Source organism: Mytilus trossulus, chromosome 10 (genome assembly GCF_036588685.1).
Source record: "Mytilus trossulus isolate FHL-02 chromosome 10, PNRI_Mtr1.1.1.hap1, whole genome shotgun sequence".
NCBI lineage: Eukaryota > Metazoa > Mollusca > Bivalvia > Mytilida > Mytilidae > Mytilus > Mytilus trossulus.
The window spans coordinates 38,780,951-38,797,506 of NC_086382.1; the positions used below are offsets into that span (position 1 = coordinate 38,780,951).

Below are 16,556 nucleotides of genomic sequence, written 5' to 3' on the forward strand. Positions count from 1 at the left end.
ATATTTTAATATTCATGATTATCGCTATTTTGTGCATTTTTCCTTTGATCTTTTTGTGATAATTTTCAAATCATGCTTCTCGCTTGAGATGGAAAAATTATCGCTAGAAACTAAGGAGGCCACGTGGCGTTGCTAACGAAATTGACATGAAATTGACAACGTTGTCATAGGTAAAATAGCGATAAACAGATTAGCATTGGTCATCTCAACTCGATTGCTTTTCTCACTTTCGCTGTACCAGCTCAAGCGAGAAAATCAATCGATTTGAGATGATCAACGATAATCTATAAGTACATTATAGTTTACAGTATATTACTAACTGTTATGATATGTTAATAATATACAAATGTTGTAATATGCAATAAGTTAAAAATTTTACCACTCCGTTTAAATACGCCCAGTTTTTATTTCAATTAATTATCATTATTAAATATTCATTAAAAGTTTTATTTAAATTGGTCAATTACTACTTATTCACTTCTCATGTGCATCTTCCCTATAAACATGATAAACAAATGTGTTACAACCATAACCCTTGGCATTAAATACAATTTCAACAAATGGATAATCAATGCCCATAATTTTGAATTCTACAACAGGTAGAGGACTTTCTAGTAGACTGGTTCCCGATCGTGAGAGAGTATGCGAATAGCTAATACCTGTAATGTAGTCCGGGAACCAGAATAACTTTCTAGTAACTGACTGATGAAGATAATATACAAAAAAGTCGTGTATAACACGACCATTATAAACAAAAACTGGACCAAAGCTGTTTGCATATACATTTATAAGTGCAATCATAACCTGCGATGTAAAAAGAGTTCACGCATATCCAGCCAGTTAAATTAGCAAGAAGTTATAAATGAAGAAACAAATGTGGTTGTTCCAGCAGAAAAAAACTACTTAGAATATCGTTTAACTATTGAAACCCAATGTTTGTCACCAGAGACCCTGGAACTCACAGCAACAATGGTGACTTTTATGTAGTGTAAGAGGTGACCCATAATGTATTTTAATTGTCGGAACCACAATCATAATCTTTTGTTCCCTATTGTAACATTACTGTGCAAGATATATCACAGAAGGTGAACTGCCATGATCGACATAACTGGTGACCGTATTGAAGCAGGATCTCACTCTTTCGGATCCTCTCCCTTATCCGTAAAACATGATATAGTCACATTATTTTGATTGCACTCTCGTTCTGACTTTATTGTGCAAGGTTGTGTTTTTAGAACGTGTTTGTTTTTCTTCATTCTCCTTTTTTTCCTTTGAGTTTATGAGTATCTTCTCTTCCGCTGAGTTATGAATGTCAACTTCTATTTACGAAAACCTTGAATTACTTTAAACACAATAGGAGCTGCTGAAAGATAATAAAAAATGATGGAACTATGCATGAACAACCAATTGAGGGATATATAAAAAAAACCTAAATGTTCCCTTCAATAATGGCAAATAGTATTAATTCTATTAAACTATGTATAAATGTATAATACAGGTGTGCCAAAAAGTAAATCATTCATACGAGAAACAACATTAAACAGAGATCAACCGACGACGACAACTAATTGAGATGATCCTGATTTCAACCAGGAACTCATAGATCAATGGTTGATCGTAGTAACGTTTCACCCCGAAGATATCACCAGCCAAGTACTTTTGTGTTGACATGAATATCAATAATATGTATTTTTATAAATTTCCTGTTTACAAAACTTTGAATTTTCGAAATAAGATTTTCTTACCCCAGATAATAATTACCTTAGCGATATTTGGCACAATTTTTTTGAATTTTGGATCCTCAATGCTCTTCAACTTTGTACTTGTTTGGCTTTATAAATATTTTGATTTGAGCGTCACTTATGAGTCCTATGTAGACGATCGCGCGTCTGGAGTACTAAATCCTGATCCTGGTACCTTTGATAACTAGCATTACTATAATTATTGTATATCCTTTAACAATGGTAAATGATAACGACACTATATGAGTTTTTTTCTTTTGGAATTTCAGGACAATACAGAGAAGAAGGAAAACATTGTATTGGCCCAATTGAGTGCTATGGGGATGCAAAGTCTTTTATATGGAGCAATTAGGAAATTTATACAATCCTTGGTGATGATTTAGTCAACTTTACAACAATTGTCTGATGCTTGGTCCGTTTCTGTGTGTGTTACGTTTCGGTGTTATGTCGTTGTTCTCCTCTTATATTTAATGCGTTTCCGTCGGTTTTAGTTTGATACCCCGATTTTGTTTTTTGTCCATGGATTTATGAGTTTTGAACAGCGGTATACTACTGTTGCCTTTATTTAGTAATGTTTCATGTAATTGAGACGATATTTGGATTATTAGAAACATGAACATAGATTCAACGAAACTTTGCCAATTTTTTATATAAAGAAATATACGAGGGTTGTCCGTAAAGTTTGAGGACACTCTCAATAAAATATTATTTTAACTTTTCTCAACGTAGTCTCCTTTCAAAGCAACACATTTTTTACATCGTTTTACCCAGTCATCAAATATTTTCTCAATCTGTTCTGTTTTCATTTTTAGGATTATGTTCATTACTTCCTGTCTTAGTTCAGGTAAATTGTCGAACCTTTGTCCACGGAGAAAAGATTTGATATGCGGGAATACCGCAAAATCCATTGGCGCTAAGTCAGGGCTATACGGAGGATGTTTCAGACATTCAAATCCAAGTAGATCAATTTCTAGACTAGTTTTTTTAGAGAAGTGTGGGCCGGTGCATTGTCTTGGTGTAATATCACTTGATCTATGTTGGCTGCTAAATAAGGGCGTTTCTTTCTCAAAGCTTGAACCAAATCTCGCCTCAGTATCTGAAAGTACAATATTAACGGACTTTTAATTGAATGCATTTTAATTAAAATAATACTGATATTTTTTTTTATTCTTTGATAAACATGTTTTTAACTGCATATTTCTTTTTATTTATGTTTTAATTATTGTATAAGATTATTCATTATTTTTAAAAGCAAATATAATGTTATATACCTTGGAGTAGTAATAAGAATTACCAGTTTGGCCACGGGGTACAGCATGTGTCAGTATCATTCCTTTCCGGTCCATAAAGAGAATAAACATATTCTTTCCCATTGATTTGGTTATCTTTTCCTTAAGTGGTGGCGGTTAGTTACAGTTTTTCCACTGACTTGACTGATGTTTAGTTTCCGGATCGTAGTAATGAAACCAGCTCTCGTCGGTTGTGATAATCCTGTCTAAAAATCGTATGCCACCACGAGAAACTTTTTTTTAATAAATTAACTTGACAGTTCCATTCTTTTTGTTAAATTTTCTGCTGTAAGAAGTCGCGGTACCCATCTAGCACATACTCGATTCATATTTAAATCATTTGCTAAAATGTGGTGCGCTGTAGTCTTAGAAATGTCACATTTGTCTGCAACTTCGCGAACTGTTAGTCGCCGGTCACTGTTAATAACGTTCATGAAAAAAAATCATCTTTAATTGTTTCTGATTTTCTGAAAGATGGCCTACCTTCCCGCTTATCGTCTTCCAAACTGTCTCTTCCGTCCCCACACCTTTTGTGCCACTTGAATACTAATGAACGACTAACTTTGCTGTGTTTCTCGGACTGTTTTAAGAACTTGTGTGTTTCTGTTGGCGTTTTTCTAAACAAAACTTGATAACCGCCCGCTGCTTCATATTTTCCGTAAACGTCCGTTTTTTCAGTGATGCCGATTCTGGATTCAATGCTTCACATCGAGATTCCGCCGCTATTTAGAAATTTTGACCATTCAAATTTATCAGGTGTAACGTCAAGACTATTGCCGACGTCACAATGCAAGTGTCATGTATTTTTGGCGGAGTTTGAAACTAAAAATAACAAAAATGTGAAAACACCAGCCTGCGTGTTGTGTGATATTTTCGCCATGCTCCGGGTCCCTATTGCTGATATTTATATGAAGTAAGTGTTATTATTTCGCATTTAAAATTGGACAAATATTGATATAACTGAACTAGGATATAGTACAGGATTACAAATATGCAAAAAAGAATTTGTCTGAAATGCTATTTTTAGGCAGACTGTAGCTTGTCCTCGAATTTTACGGACAGCCCTCGTATATATAGTAGAACATTCCCAAAATTGATGACCCGAAAGATTTTTAGATTTTCAATATACATAATATTTTAATTTTTAGTTTAATATAAATATGCAGCAAATGTCATCAGTTTTAGATTCAGATTAACAAGTTTCTTATTGAATTATCTCGATATACAAAACAAAAACAAAAAAACAGCATGAATTCTCATGTATATTTATATAAACACAGGTATAAAAAAGTATTGGTCAATATGTACAATAAGTACCCATCGTAATACTGATATTATGATTCAATATTATTTTAACAAACTTAACAAATATATTGTAGACCAAACAGTCAACCATTCTAATGATTAAAACAAAATGTCTTATAATCGATATAAAATAACGACAGTTAATCCCCTTTGCATGTATATAACTATATTGTGGTTATCTAGTAGATATACCGTTATCATATACTCCTTCCTTTCAATTACGTTCTGTTCAATTAAAAATTCGATGAGTGCTTAATTTAAAACTTGTTATTTCAATGTTATATTTCACATGGCAATAAAAGAGGGAGGTTTGGCATGCTACAAAACCAGGTTTCAACTAACATTTTTTTTCCTTTAAAAATGTCCTGTACCAAGTCAGGAATATGGCCATTGTTATATCATACCGTATAGCGGGTTATTTTCGCGGGGTGTTAATTTTCGCTTATTTTGGCGGATAAATGAAAATCGCGAAAATAAATTCCGCGAAATTTTATGCATACGTTCGGTACTTTCTCAAAGCTAAAGTGAGAACGATATTTTTTTTCCGGTCGGCAGGTCAATAACGGAATATTTTAGTTTAACATTATAAATGCCAAAGGGCATTGTACATACATGTACTTTATAAAATGACGTCGTGAGTTCTAATTAAACTGAGTTTCTTTTTCACACATGTAAAAATATCAGTTGTTTATTAAAAGTCCGAAGATGAGTAAAATTTCTTTAAACATAAGAAAATAATACCGGCTGAGAATTCTGAACTTGCTGATGTAATTGGACGATCTGCATTGACAGAAGCTAACGAACGTGTTGACAAATTAATAGGGAGCCCTTCAAATACTCAAAATTCACCAAAAACACCTGGATCTGCAAAACGAGGGAACTATTTAACTTTTTCACCAAAGGATCGTGCCGATATTGGTAAATACTGCGCACAAAATGGACCAGCCGCAACCGTTAGAAAATTTTCAGGAGCGTTTCCCAATTTAGCTGAAAGTACTGTTCGCGGAATGAAAAGAAAATACGACGAACATTTAAATACAAAAACAGGAAATTGAATTTTGAAGGGGATGTAGATGAAATCCATTCAAAAAAACGTGGCAGACCTCTCCTTGTTGGGAAGGAACTATACTCAAAAGTGCAAAAATATATAAATGTGTTGCGTGACAATGGGGCTGTGATTAACACCCAAATTGTTATCGCAGCCGCAAAGGGAATAATCATAGGAACTGATAAAACTTTATTAGTCGAAAACGAAGGTTCCATAGAAATAACTAAAAACTGGGGAAAATCTTTGCTGCATAGGATGAACTTTGTAAAACGTAGAGGTTCAACTGCTTGTAAAAGCAATAAAGTTGAAAATTTCGATGAACTTAAAAAAGAATATCTCGAACGTATTGAAAAAACCGTTGTTGACTTTGACATCCCATCAAATCTTGTTATAAACTGGGATCATGCTGGTTTAAATGTAGTTCCTGTAACAAATTGGACAATGGCTGTGGAAGGTTCTAAAAGGGTAGAAATTAGTGGTTTGGGAAATAAACGACAAATAACAGGAGTCTTTGCTGGCAGTCTCTCAGGTATGTATACCCTTATTATATTAAATAGTGTTAAATAATTTAAGTGTGTAAAGTACTTTGTCAGGTTTTTCACCCTTATTAATTAGTGTCAAATTACATAAGAGAAGTAAAGTCCTATTGATAATTTTATAACCTAATTAGTACATCAAAGGTCCGATCAATTTCATAATTTATCAACCGTAACATTTACAAGAAATTTTAACACCTGTGACAAATATCGATCTTTGTTACCGGTATACTAGGGATTAACTGCATCAGTAATTAATACATCAGAGGTCATTCAGGTAACACAAAATAATTAACTATAACAATAGACATTTATTTGATTTATAAAACAATAAAGAAACTCACTTATTATTATATTGTTTTAGGAGAATTTCTTCCTCCTCAGATAATCTATGGCGGAAAAACTGACAAATGTCACCCTACTTATAAATTTCCGTCTGACTGGGATATTACGCATTCGGAGAACCATTGGGCAAATACTGATACACAAATGGAGGATGTTAAAAACATAATTTTACCGTACATTAGAAAAATCAAACGTTCCGCAAAACTTAATAAAGACCAAAAAGCACTATGCATATTTGATGTCTTTAGAGCTCAGATGGGAGAAGATTTTCTAGCTTTCTTGGACGAAAAAAACATTAAAGTCGTGTTTCTCCCACCATGTTGCACAGACAGATTACAACCGCTAGATGTTAGTGTACAAAAAGCAGTAAAAAATAAAATGCGTAACTTTTTTGAACAATGGTATTCTAATGAAATCGTTACACAGTTGGATGGAAAAGAAATTGTTGATTCCGAAAATGAACCTATTGTGCCGGTTGATTTGTCTCTAACTAGACTTAAACCATTTTCAGGAAAATGGTTAGTACAGATGTTCCAACACATACAAAAACAATCCGGATATTGTCCGTAGTGGATTCCGTGAAACAGGTATTAGTGGCGCCTTGGATGATTATCTTGAAGACGAACTTCCGCTATCAAAAATGTCACGAGACAAGTAAATCAAAGATATATCTGTAAATATTGGACTATTCAAGACATGTGTTTTAACTAAAATATTGTTTTCAATTACCAAATGTTTTTATTTTTACTATTAAAATCATCATTTCTTTTAATTTCTTGTATTTATACAGAACTACAACACAGATGTTTCAAATGTTTTCTTCCTGTCAATTTGTACAATTTTTTTTTAACTGCAATGATTTTAGGTACCGCCAACATATTTGATTGGGAATTATAAATCCGCCAAAATAAAAACCGCCAAAATTTTTCGTATACCTTGTTGCCCCTCAATCGCGAAAATTTACACCCGCGAAAAAAAAACGCTATACGGTAGTTCGTTTCTGTGTGTGTTACATTTGAACGTTGTGTTTCCGTTGTGTCGTTTGTTTTCATATACTTTCAAGTTTGAATTGTCATTACTATAAGACGTGTCACGGTACTTATCTATCCTAAATTCATGTAGTTGTGTGTTACAATAAATGTTGTGTCGTTATTCTCCTCTTAAATTGAATGGGTTTCGCTCAGTTTTAGTTTGTTACCCCGATTTTCTTTTGTCCATTGATTTATGAGTTTGAAAAGCGGTATACTACTGTTGCCTTTATTTATATATAAAAGAAAAAGAAGTTAGATTTTTCAGTTTTGTCTTATTTTAAAAGTTGACAATTCGTATAAATCTATCATTTGATTTGCAACCATCTCAAGCAAACATTAACCTTATGAGATTATGGTTCGACATTTCCTTGGATTTTGAAAGTCTCAAAATATCATATTTTTGTATTATCATATATCCATGTTCTTTTGACTACATAACAATGGACTATGTCTCAAGCGTAACTATTTATAACGCTTCGACGGAAGAACTGATGATGGATTGTCATTATGCGTAAGCATTATTTAGAGAAAAAAAATATTCTGTAAAATAAACTCTTTTCTTTTAATGTACATAATCAAAATCAATTTCAAATGCTTCTAAAAAGGACTTCAACGTACAAGACTTAGTATATATTCTGTTCTGTTCTTAGAGCAAACTTGAAATTTGTATGTAATGTTTATCTAAATGTACTATATCATTTTACAATTTCCTAAAGAAGTTACAGCGAGTACAGAATACGGCAGCCAGGCTCGTTACACGTACCAAGAAGCATGATCATATAACACCAGTTCTTGTGTCTCTTCATTGGATCCCGGTGCAGTACCGAATACAATATAAACTTCTTTGTATACTTTCAAAATCCTGCATGGCCTAGCGCCCGTCTATCTTGAGGAACTCATTAGTGCTTATCAACCATCAAGATCTCTTAGATCGGAAAATGCCATGCAGCTTATACAACCTCGTGTACGCACCAAAATCTATGGGGAAAGACGTTTCGACAAAGCTACTGCGAGCCTCTGGAACAATCTTCCTAGCCATCTAAGACATGAACACTCAATCGAACTTTTTAAGAAAAATTTGAAAACCCATTATTTTAGACTCGCATTCAGTGACTATATGTAACTTTTCATACTGATTTTTTTTAACTTTGTTCTTTTCGTTGTAGTATAAATGCCTTTTAATTTTGATAATTTATTTTTTAAAATTTTCTGTTCCTTTTGTTTTTATTTTTTATATGTGTTTCAAAATTTTATTTCATTCTTATTGCATTGATTGTTTTAATGTTTAACACCTTATTTTTTTAACTGCATTGATTGTTTTATGTTAAGCGCTTAGAGTAATTTTAAATAAGATAATGCGCTATATAAATATTGTAAATAATAAAAATAATAATAATAAAGACGTATTGATAATATAATGATTATTTTCCCATTTATTATTTGAAAACGAATTAATTATAATGGTTTATGTCATGTATATGATATCAATACAAATGGATGTGGCATATTTAAACGCTATTAAGTAACCGATTAACCAATGAAATACTCCTTTTCAAATAATCTCAATATTTTAATATTGCGTTTTTTTTTTTATTATAGGCCTTAACAGTATAAAAACAATAACAATAAGATTGGTAAAAAAGACTTTATTAAAAACAGAAAATTAAGACGAGCTACATGTTCACTATGCTGCGAGATAGTTATCATTCAAGTTATCATGTTTTCTAAAAATGTTCAACCTGTAATGCTTCTTAATCAACTTGATCAATTTATTGATTGATATATGGTTTTGATGGTATACGCCAATTGGTGCACTTTTGCTATTACGTGCTGGTAAAATGTAATGGTACAGGCGACCCGGAGAAGTCACAAAATTGACAGGATAGTAATACAGTAGTCGAATTACTCAGAACACTCTGTCACAGATACACCCACCTATTAGATATATAGATTTATGATTTAAGGTGTACTTTTATATCTTCTTTGTTAATGGAAAAGCAATCCGTAAATTATGCAAAAGTAATTATTTCAATATTCGGTATCACTGATAATCTATAAGTTATATGTGTGACTAGACAGAAATGAAACTTTGGAGTAAAAGTATGAAGGAAAACCTGCACATGCTTCAGCTGGACCCTTAACAAAAGAATGGACTAGTTCATACTTAATTCCGAAAAATAAAGATTATATAATATATAGATAAAAATACATTTGCATTTGTAGTTTGACTTCTAGGTTTCAAGAGGACAAACTTTTCCAATCATTAATTTCTTTCAGACCCTTAAAAAAATCTTTTAAGGTTTAGTTGGTTTATATAAAGAAATCTCTCACTTGTATGACAGTCTGAATAGACACTAAATCACTATAAAAACAAAGTAATATGTAACAAAGAAAGGCAAAAGGTCAAAAAGGACATTTATTTGATAAAAATGAAAACAGGGATACACGAATTTACCATTGCACAATAACACTTTGACGGGATGCATAAGTACAAAGCTACGTCAAATAGATATCACCAAAACAGACTAATATGTAAAAGTAATATTCATTTAAGCAAATTCAGAATTACTATAGACATTATCAAGATGATAAGCAACGTCAGAACCCAAAATGTACAATTCAAGACCATCGTGAATTATTTGTGAAGATGATACGTAATATTTCTCAACTAGGTCTTGATACCTTTAGATGACTTTTTTTAAGTTATTAACTTATACATTTGACACCTTTAATAATTGCAAAAACGATTAAACTATAATAAACGAAAGGCGTTATTTTCGCATTAGAGTTCATAATTACCTATCATATTGATATACAAAAGATAGTCAATGACGGGTACAAAGCAGAATGTGATAATGCATAAGTATTAGACCATCAATCATGTTAAAATAACAAGTAATTTGTATTTGAAAATATAAAACATAAAGATTCAAATTAAATGTGTCATATTTTAGAATTGAAATCATAAATAGTTTATGAATTTGAAACACATATGTCCATCAATCAATACGTGTAATGTTTACAATTTCAATACCCTTTATACTATTGTGTTAATATTTTATTTCTTCCCATCTCGATAATGCTCATGACCTTATAAAGCAATATCACTCACATTTCTAGAAAAAAAATCCAAAGTAGAAATACTAATCAAAATAGTCACATTGAGCTATTAATGTGATGTAATAATCATCCATGTTATAAAGATAGTGATACAATAGAATGGTTATCAGCATTCACAATTTAAATTGAATGATGCACAATAGAAAGGGTAATAAAGATGATCTAGTAAAGACATACGTTTTAAATTAAGCACGCACCTCAATTTCAATTGAACAGTACGTAATAAAAAGGAAAGAGTATATGGTAACGGTATATCTACTGAATAACCTCAATATAGTTATATACATGCAAAGGGGATTAGCTGTCGTTTTTTTATATCGACTATAAGTCATTTTGTTTTAATCATTAAAATGGTTGACTGTTTGGTCTACAATTTATTTGTTAAGTTTGTTAAAATAATATTGAATCATAAAATCAGTATTACAATGGTTACTTATTGTACATGTTGACCAATACTTTTTTTTATACCTGTGTATACATGAGAATACATGTTGTTTTTTTTTTGTTTTGTATATCGAGATAATTCAATAAAAAAACTTGTGAATCTGAAATCTAAAAATGATGACATTTGCTGCATGTTCATATTAAACCAAAAATGGGTTCATGTATATTCAAAATCTAAAAATCTTTCGAGTCCTCAATTTTGGGAGTGTTCTGTTTCTATATATAAAAAATTGGCAAAGTTTCGTTGAATCTATGTTCAAATTTCTAATAATCTAAATATCGTCTTAATTACATGAAACATGACTTATTGTTGTAAAGTTGACTAAATCATCACCAAGGATTATATCAAGTTTCATAATTGCTCCAAATAAAAGACTATGCATCCCCATAGCACTCAATTGGACCAATAAAATGTTTTCCTTCTTCTATGGAGCCTCCTGAAATTCCAAAAGAAAAACTCATATAGTATCGTTATCCTTTACCATTGTCAAAGGATATACAATAATTATAGTAATAATCAAGTTATCAAATGTACAAGGATCATAATTTAGTACGCAAGACGCGCGTTTCGTCTGCATAGCACTCATCAGTGACGCTCAAATCAAAATATTTATAAAGCCAAACAAGTATAAAGTTGAAGAGCATTGAGGATCCAAAATTCAAAAAAATTGTGCCAAATACCGCTAAGGTAATTTATATCAGGGATAAAAAAATCTTCAGTTTTTCAAAAATTCAAAGTTTTGTAAACAGGAAATTTATAAAAAAAAAATACCACATTATTGATATTCATGTCAACACAGAAGTGTTGACTACTGGACTGGTGATACCTTCGGGGTGAAAAGTCCACCAGCCGAGGCATCGACCAGGTGGTGTAAATAGTTACCAGGATTATAATTTAGTACGCAAGACGCGCGTTTCGTCTGCATAGGACTCACCAGTGAATAATCCTAGTAAACAGAAAGAACTAAGGCTTTAACATGTAATTCTAAATAATGTTTTTGAAAGTTTTGTACTTTTGTTGTGGTATTTGGTTGCTTTTCACTTTTAGAAGTTTGGATTTCAATGCTCTTCAACTTCGTACTTTATTTGGCTTTTTTAAACATTTTTGGATTCGAGCGTCACTGATGAATCTTTTCTAGACGGAACGCGCATCTGGCGTATATATAAAATGTAGTCCTGGTATCTATGATGAGTTTATTTGATTAAACTTGTACTTCACGTCATCATTAATTGATAATTATTTCCTATATTTTACCTTCTTTATTGCCTCTACCAAATTCGGAACATGGCATTGTTCTTTCTCTTGTTTCGATGATTTTTGTCTGTCGGTTTTTATGGATTTCCCATTTTGAATTTACTTTGTAGATCGACATTTTAAATTTTAAGTTATATAGTATATTTAGAAATAGATGTGCTTTGCATTTATCATTTCAGCTTTTGAAGATTGACAAAAATGCGAGTCTAGATTTGTGATTTCAGGAAAATCTGCACACGACTTAATGTATCAAATTTCGGAAAGCTTTTCCGATTGTCGTGATGTATCGACATACAAGAAACTTCAATACAAACATATAAGCAAAAGTTTTTTCTTTCTCAAAAGTCACAAACATAGTGATTTATAGTATTGAAAGTATATTAAGTTGATTTATATACTGATTCACTAATTTTTACCAATGAAATGTTCGTATTGCAAAAGACAAAACAGGTATGATTTATCATATTCTGAATGTGTTGTTAGTTTTATACGTTTTCGTCATTATCTTTACACAATTTCGCTATATTATAATAAAAACATATCGCTCTGATGAGCACGATATATCAACAATGGTTATAAAATTGTTGGATACAGTGATATGTTTCTATCTTTGAGTGATAGATTTTAATTACCTGTGTCCCCTGCAAAGAAAGCAACTATTGGCAAAGCATCCTTATTTGTTACATATCCTTCATCGGATCGCCAAATACCATCATTGATATCGCAATTGCATAGTACGTTGCTTTGTTGACAGGTCTGAGAAATTCCACAGTCACAAATTCTCTTTACTTCAGATCCGTGAAAAAATACAGACGGTGGTTTGTAGTCATTGGTTGCCAAGTAGGATGTGCTTCGATTTGTCCAGTACGTATACCACTTCTGATTTCCTATATCCCACATTAGAGCATGTTTACATTTCCAACGTACAAACTGTCGACAAAACTGGGATGAATCTATTCATTTGCTATTATGGCAACAACGTACTCGAAAGGAATATCATATTTGACGTTAAAACTGTAGGATCCATGCGCCTCATAGCCATTTACATATACATCTCGCTCTCCATCGTGATCTGGAAACATCAAGAATGTTTTGACGTAGATTATAAACACTTAAAATACAATTCCAGTACGAGGTATTTGACATATATAAAAAAAAAAGAGATACGGTAGGGTTGCTAAGACCACTTTTCACAAAAGACAAAATGACATATAAATTATTGGTCACATTACGGCCTTCCAAGTGATCAAATCCATACCATAACGTCAGCTATAAAAGGCTCCGAAATTAAAAATCGAAAACGAGCAAACTAAGGTCTAATTAATTTACATTATAAAATAAAAGAAAAACAAGTATGTTACACAGCAAAAAAATTACAACCACCGAATTACAGAATCTTGACTGGGGACTTACACATAAATACAGCATATGGCGGGGTTATACATGTTAGTCGGATCCCAATCCTGCCCTAGCCTTTGACAGTGGTCAAACAGTACAATTTATAATCGAACTATAAAAATCCGATAAAAGGCTTAATTTATCAGATGAATTCAACTAGAAATACATTTTATAAACTAACGATCCAGTGAAAATAAGATGATATTTATCATAATGGAAATGGACTTAAAGCTGGACGAAAGGTAATAAACGGAATTTTAAATACATAGATAAAAAAATTGACAAAGCCATTGCTAAAAAAGAAAAAAGACAAAACAAATAGTACACAAGACAGAACATAGAAAACTGAAGACTAAGCAACACAAACCCTACAAAAAGCTTGGGGTGATCTGATGTGCTCCTGAATATTTAGTAGATTTTGCTCCACATGTAGCACCCGTCGTATTACTCGTGTTAATAAAACCCCGGTAAATAGTATTTTTTGGTAGGTCACATTCGATCGTGGAAAGAGAACGGGATTGTAGGACATTATAAATATTTCCGATTTTTTTTACGACGTAAGGAGTATAACCGATATCATCTGTCAAACGGATATTCCCTAATCGTCAACCAACTCATGATCCTAATTATGAGACTGATGAAATGTTTTCGGATAAAACATAATCCAATATTTCTTACTGTTATCTCGATCGCACTTACCTATTTTCCTAACCAAAATGCATGAACCTTTTATTGGAGAAAAAAAATATTCATAAAAACGTATTTTGCGCGTCTGGCGTATCAGGTTATTAGCCTGGTACCTTTGATACATTGTACCTATAAAGTCTTCCAGTTTTAAATTCCACACCTGGTTATAAAAAAAGTTTGGTTGAACTGAGATGAAGAAATGCAGAAATTGAAATACAAAATATAAAAAGAAATTATGAAATAATTTACATACAATTCAAACTTGTCAAAACACAGAAAACTGCAGTTACTAGACGTTATTTGATACTTTTATTACCAAATTTGATGATGTCCTAGTCAAAAATTCAATGAGTAAAAAACAATGATCTGGAAGGTTGGAACTCTTTTTGTTTTTGGGTGAGAATATCTATGATTTTCTTGTGTCGAAGATATACCTATGACAGTTACTCCAACTCCATTTTCCATTTCCATATCACAATAAACCTGGACAGCTTTCAGTTGAATACCATTAGATGTAATTGGTTCAATTAATGCAGTTTGACTATCCAATAAGCCTTTTGTTTTCCAAACTAAAAACTAAAAACATTATGATTTATAGATATTATTTATTAAGTGGAAATCCATATCTTTTGAAACGATCAATTGTTGTGGTTGTCTCTTGTGTTATGAAGTGCGAGAAGAACAAATCATTTAACAAAGAATTATTTTATCTATAGTAGGCTTGTTTGGAGATATTATATTTCTGTCTTTATCATTCATTGAATTTCTTTAAAAATTAACTCTTCAATTCCCTTTATTAAATCATCATGAAAATTGCACATTGACGATTTTGTTTTCATTTTTTAGAGCTAAGGATATTAGTTTGAAAAAAATCTAATTAACCAATTCATATACCTGATATGCCTTTCAAGACTTTAAATTATGCCTACAAATTTGAAATGAAAAGGAACATGCATTTAGATCTATAATTCGATCGTGTTTTATTTTTGATTCGAATTTTTTTTTTCAAACAATTTACATATTTCATACACGTGAATATACCTAGAGCTGTTAAGAATTACATTTTTATTTGTGTAATCCTATTTTAATTTTTTTGGGTGTAATTAACTACACTTAATTAACTCAATATAAATACGAAGCCTGAAATTGTACGCCCCACACGCATTTAGTATACAAAAGGTCAACAGTTACGAACGACAAAACAACAAAAATAGAAAGGTTTGAGAACCTAATAGACTCGAAAAGACATTTAGGTGTAAACCTAACTGATATTATAAACTATTCTATTGAAATAAGATCAATTTTTTTTTTAAATATATGATGCCATATTGTATCTTTTTTAAACGCCCACCAGTATCATTACACCCAAATTGATGACAATTCTCTACAGATGTTACTTCTCCGGTATTATCAATGGTGGCGTGCTGATGTGACCTGGTTCGTATTCCTCCTTCACATGTCTTTGAGCACTTACTCCATGAACTCCAGTTAAACAAATCTTCCCGAGCTACAAAAGTACAACGATATAAAAAGAAGAAAATCAAATAAGGCAAATTCAAATTATGTAGAACAAGTAAAAAGATATTTTATTGCTTCACAAAGGTTAAATTGTCACTCATAAGGAACACATATGGTAACAATTAGAATTAGACAAAAACATTTAAGGTTCGAAATAAAACATCGATGAACGAGAAAACCATGGCACTGTTAGGTTTAAAGTGAAAGAAAAAAATACACTCTACGAATATTGATATAAATCTGAACACCATACACATATTACGTCTACAAAATAATCATCAGTTTTGCGTGAATTAAAATATTAAAAAAAAATCAAAGTATTGCAATTACAATACTCCTGCACAATTTTCTTTTCATTTTCACTATAAAATAATTCTATTAGTATTATTTGATAAAGGTTTTCTGAATTGTTAGTCACAAAACGTATTAATATCTAACGTCTGATCACAAGAGTGCACGCGCGGAAATGTATTGTTTTCTTAAAATATTATTGATATTATGTAGATAGTCCTAAACATAAAGCTTTATTACAACAGTCACAAAAACCTAACATTAATCAAGAAAACTAAGCATTGACCAATGAACCATGAAAAAGAGGTCAAGATCAGATGAACCATACCAGACAGGCATGTTCAGATAACAATTCTTCAATACAACAAATATAGTTGACCTATTGCTTATAGTTTAAGAAAAACAGACCAAAACACAAAATCTTTCCACAGAAAAAGAATCGTTAATTTGAGGTCAAGGTCAAATAAAACCTGCGTGACTGAAATAGAGATCATGTAATATTTCAATAAACTAAATGTAGTTGACATATTGCATATATTATTAGGGA

The 16,556-nt window shown here is 31.7% G+C and overlaps 1 protein-coding gene across 1 annotated transcript; it reads left to right on the forward strand.

Annotated features, from left to right (window-relative positions):
- The first annotated feature begins 5,054 nt into the window (after nucleotides 1-5,054).
- LOC134686222 (uncharacterized) lies at nucleotides 5,055-7,224 on the forward strand. The gene is made up of 2 exons (XM_063545900.1): nucleotides 5,055-5,913; nucleotides 6,285-7,224. The coding sequence occupies exons 1-2, from the start codon at nucleotides 5,640-5,642 to the stop codon at nucleotides 6,833-6,835; spliced, it is 825 nt and encodes a 274-aa protein (XP_063401970.1). The 5' UTR covers nucleotides 5,055-5,639; the 3' UTR covers nucleotides 6,836-7,224.
- Nucleotides 7,225-16,556: the final 9,332 nt, after the last annotated feature.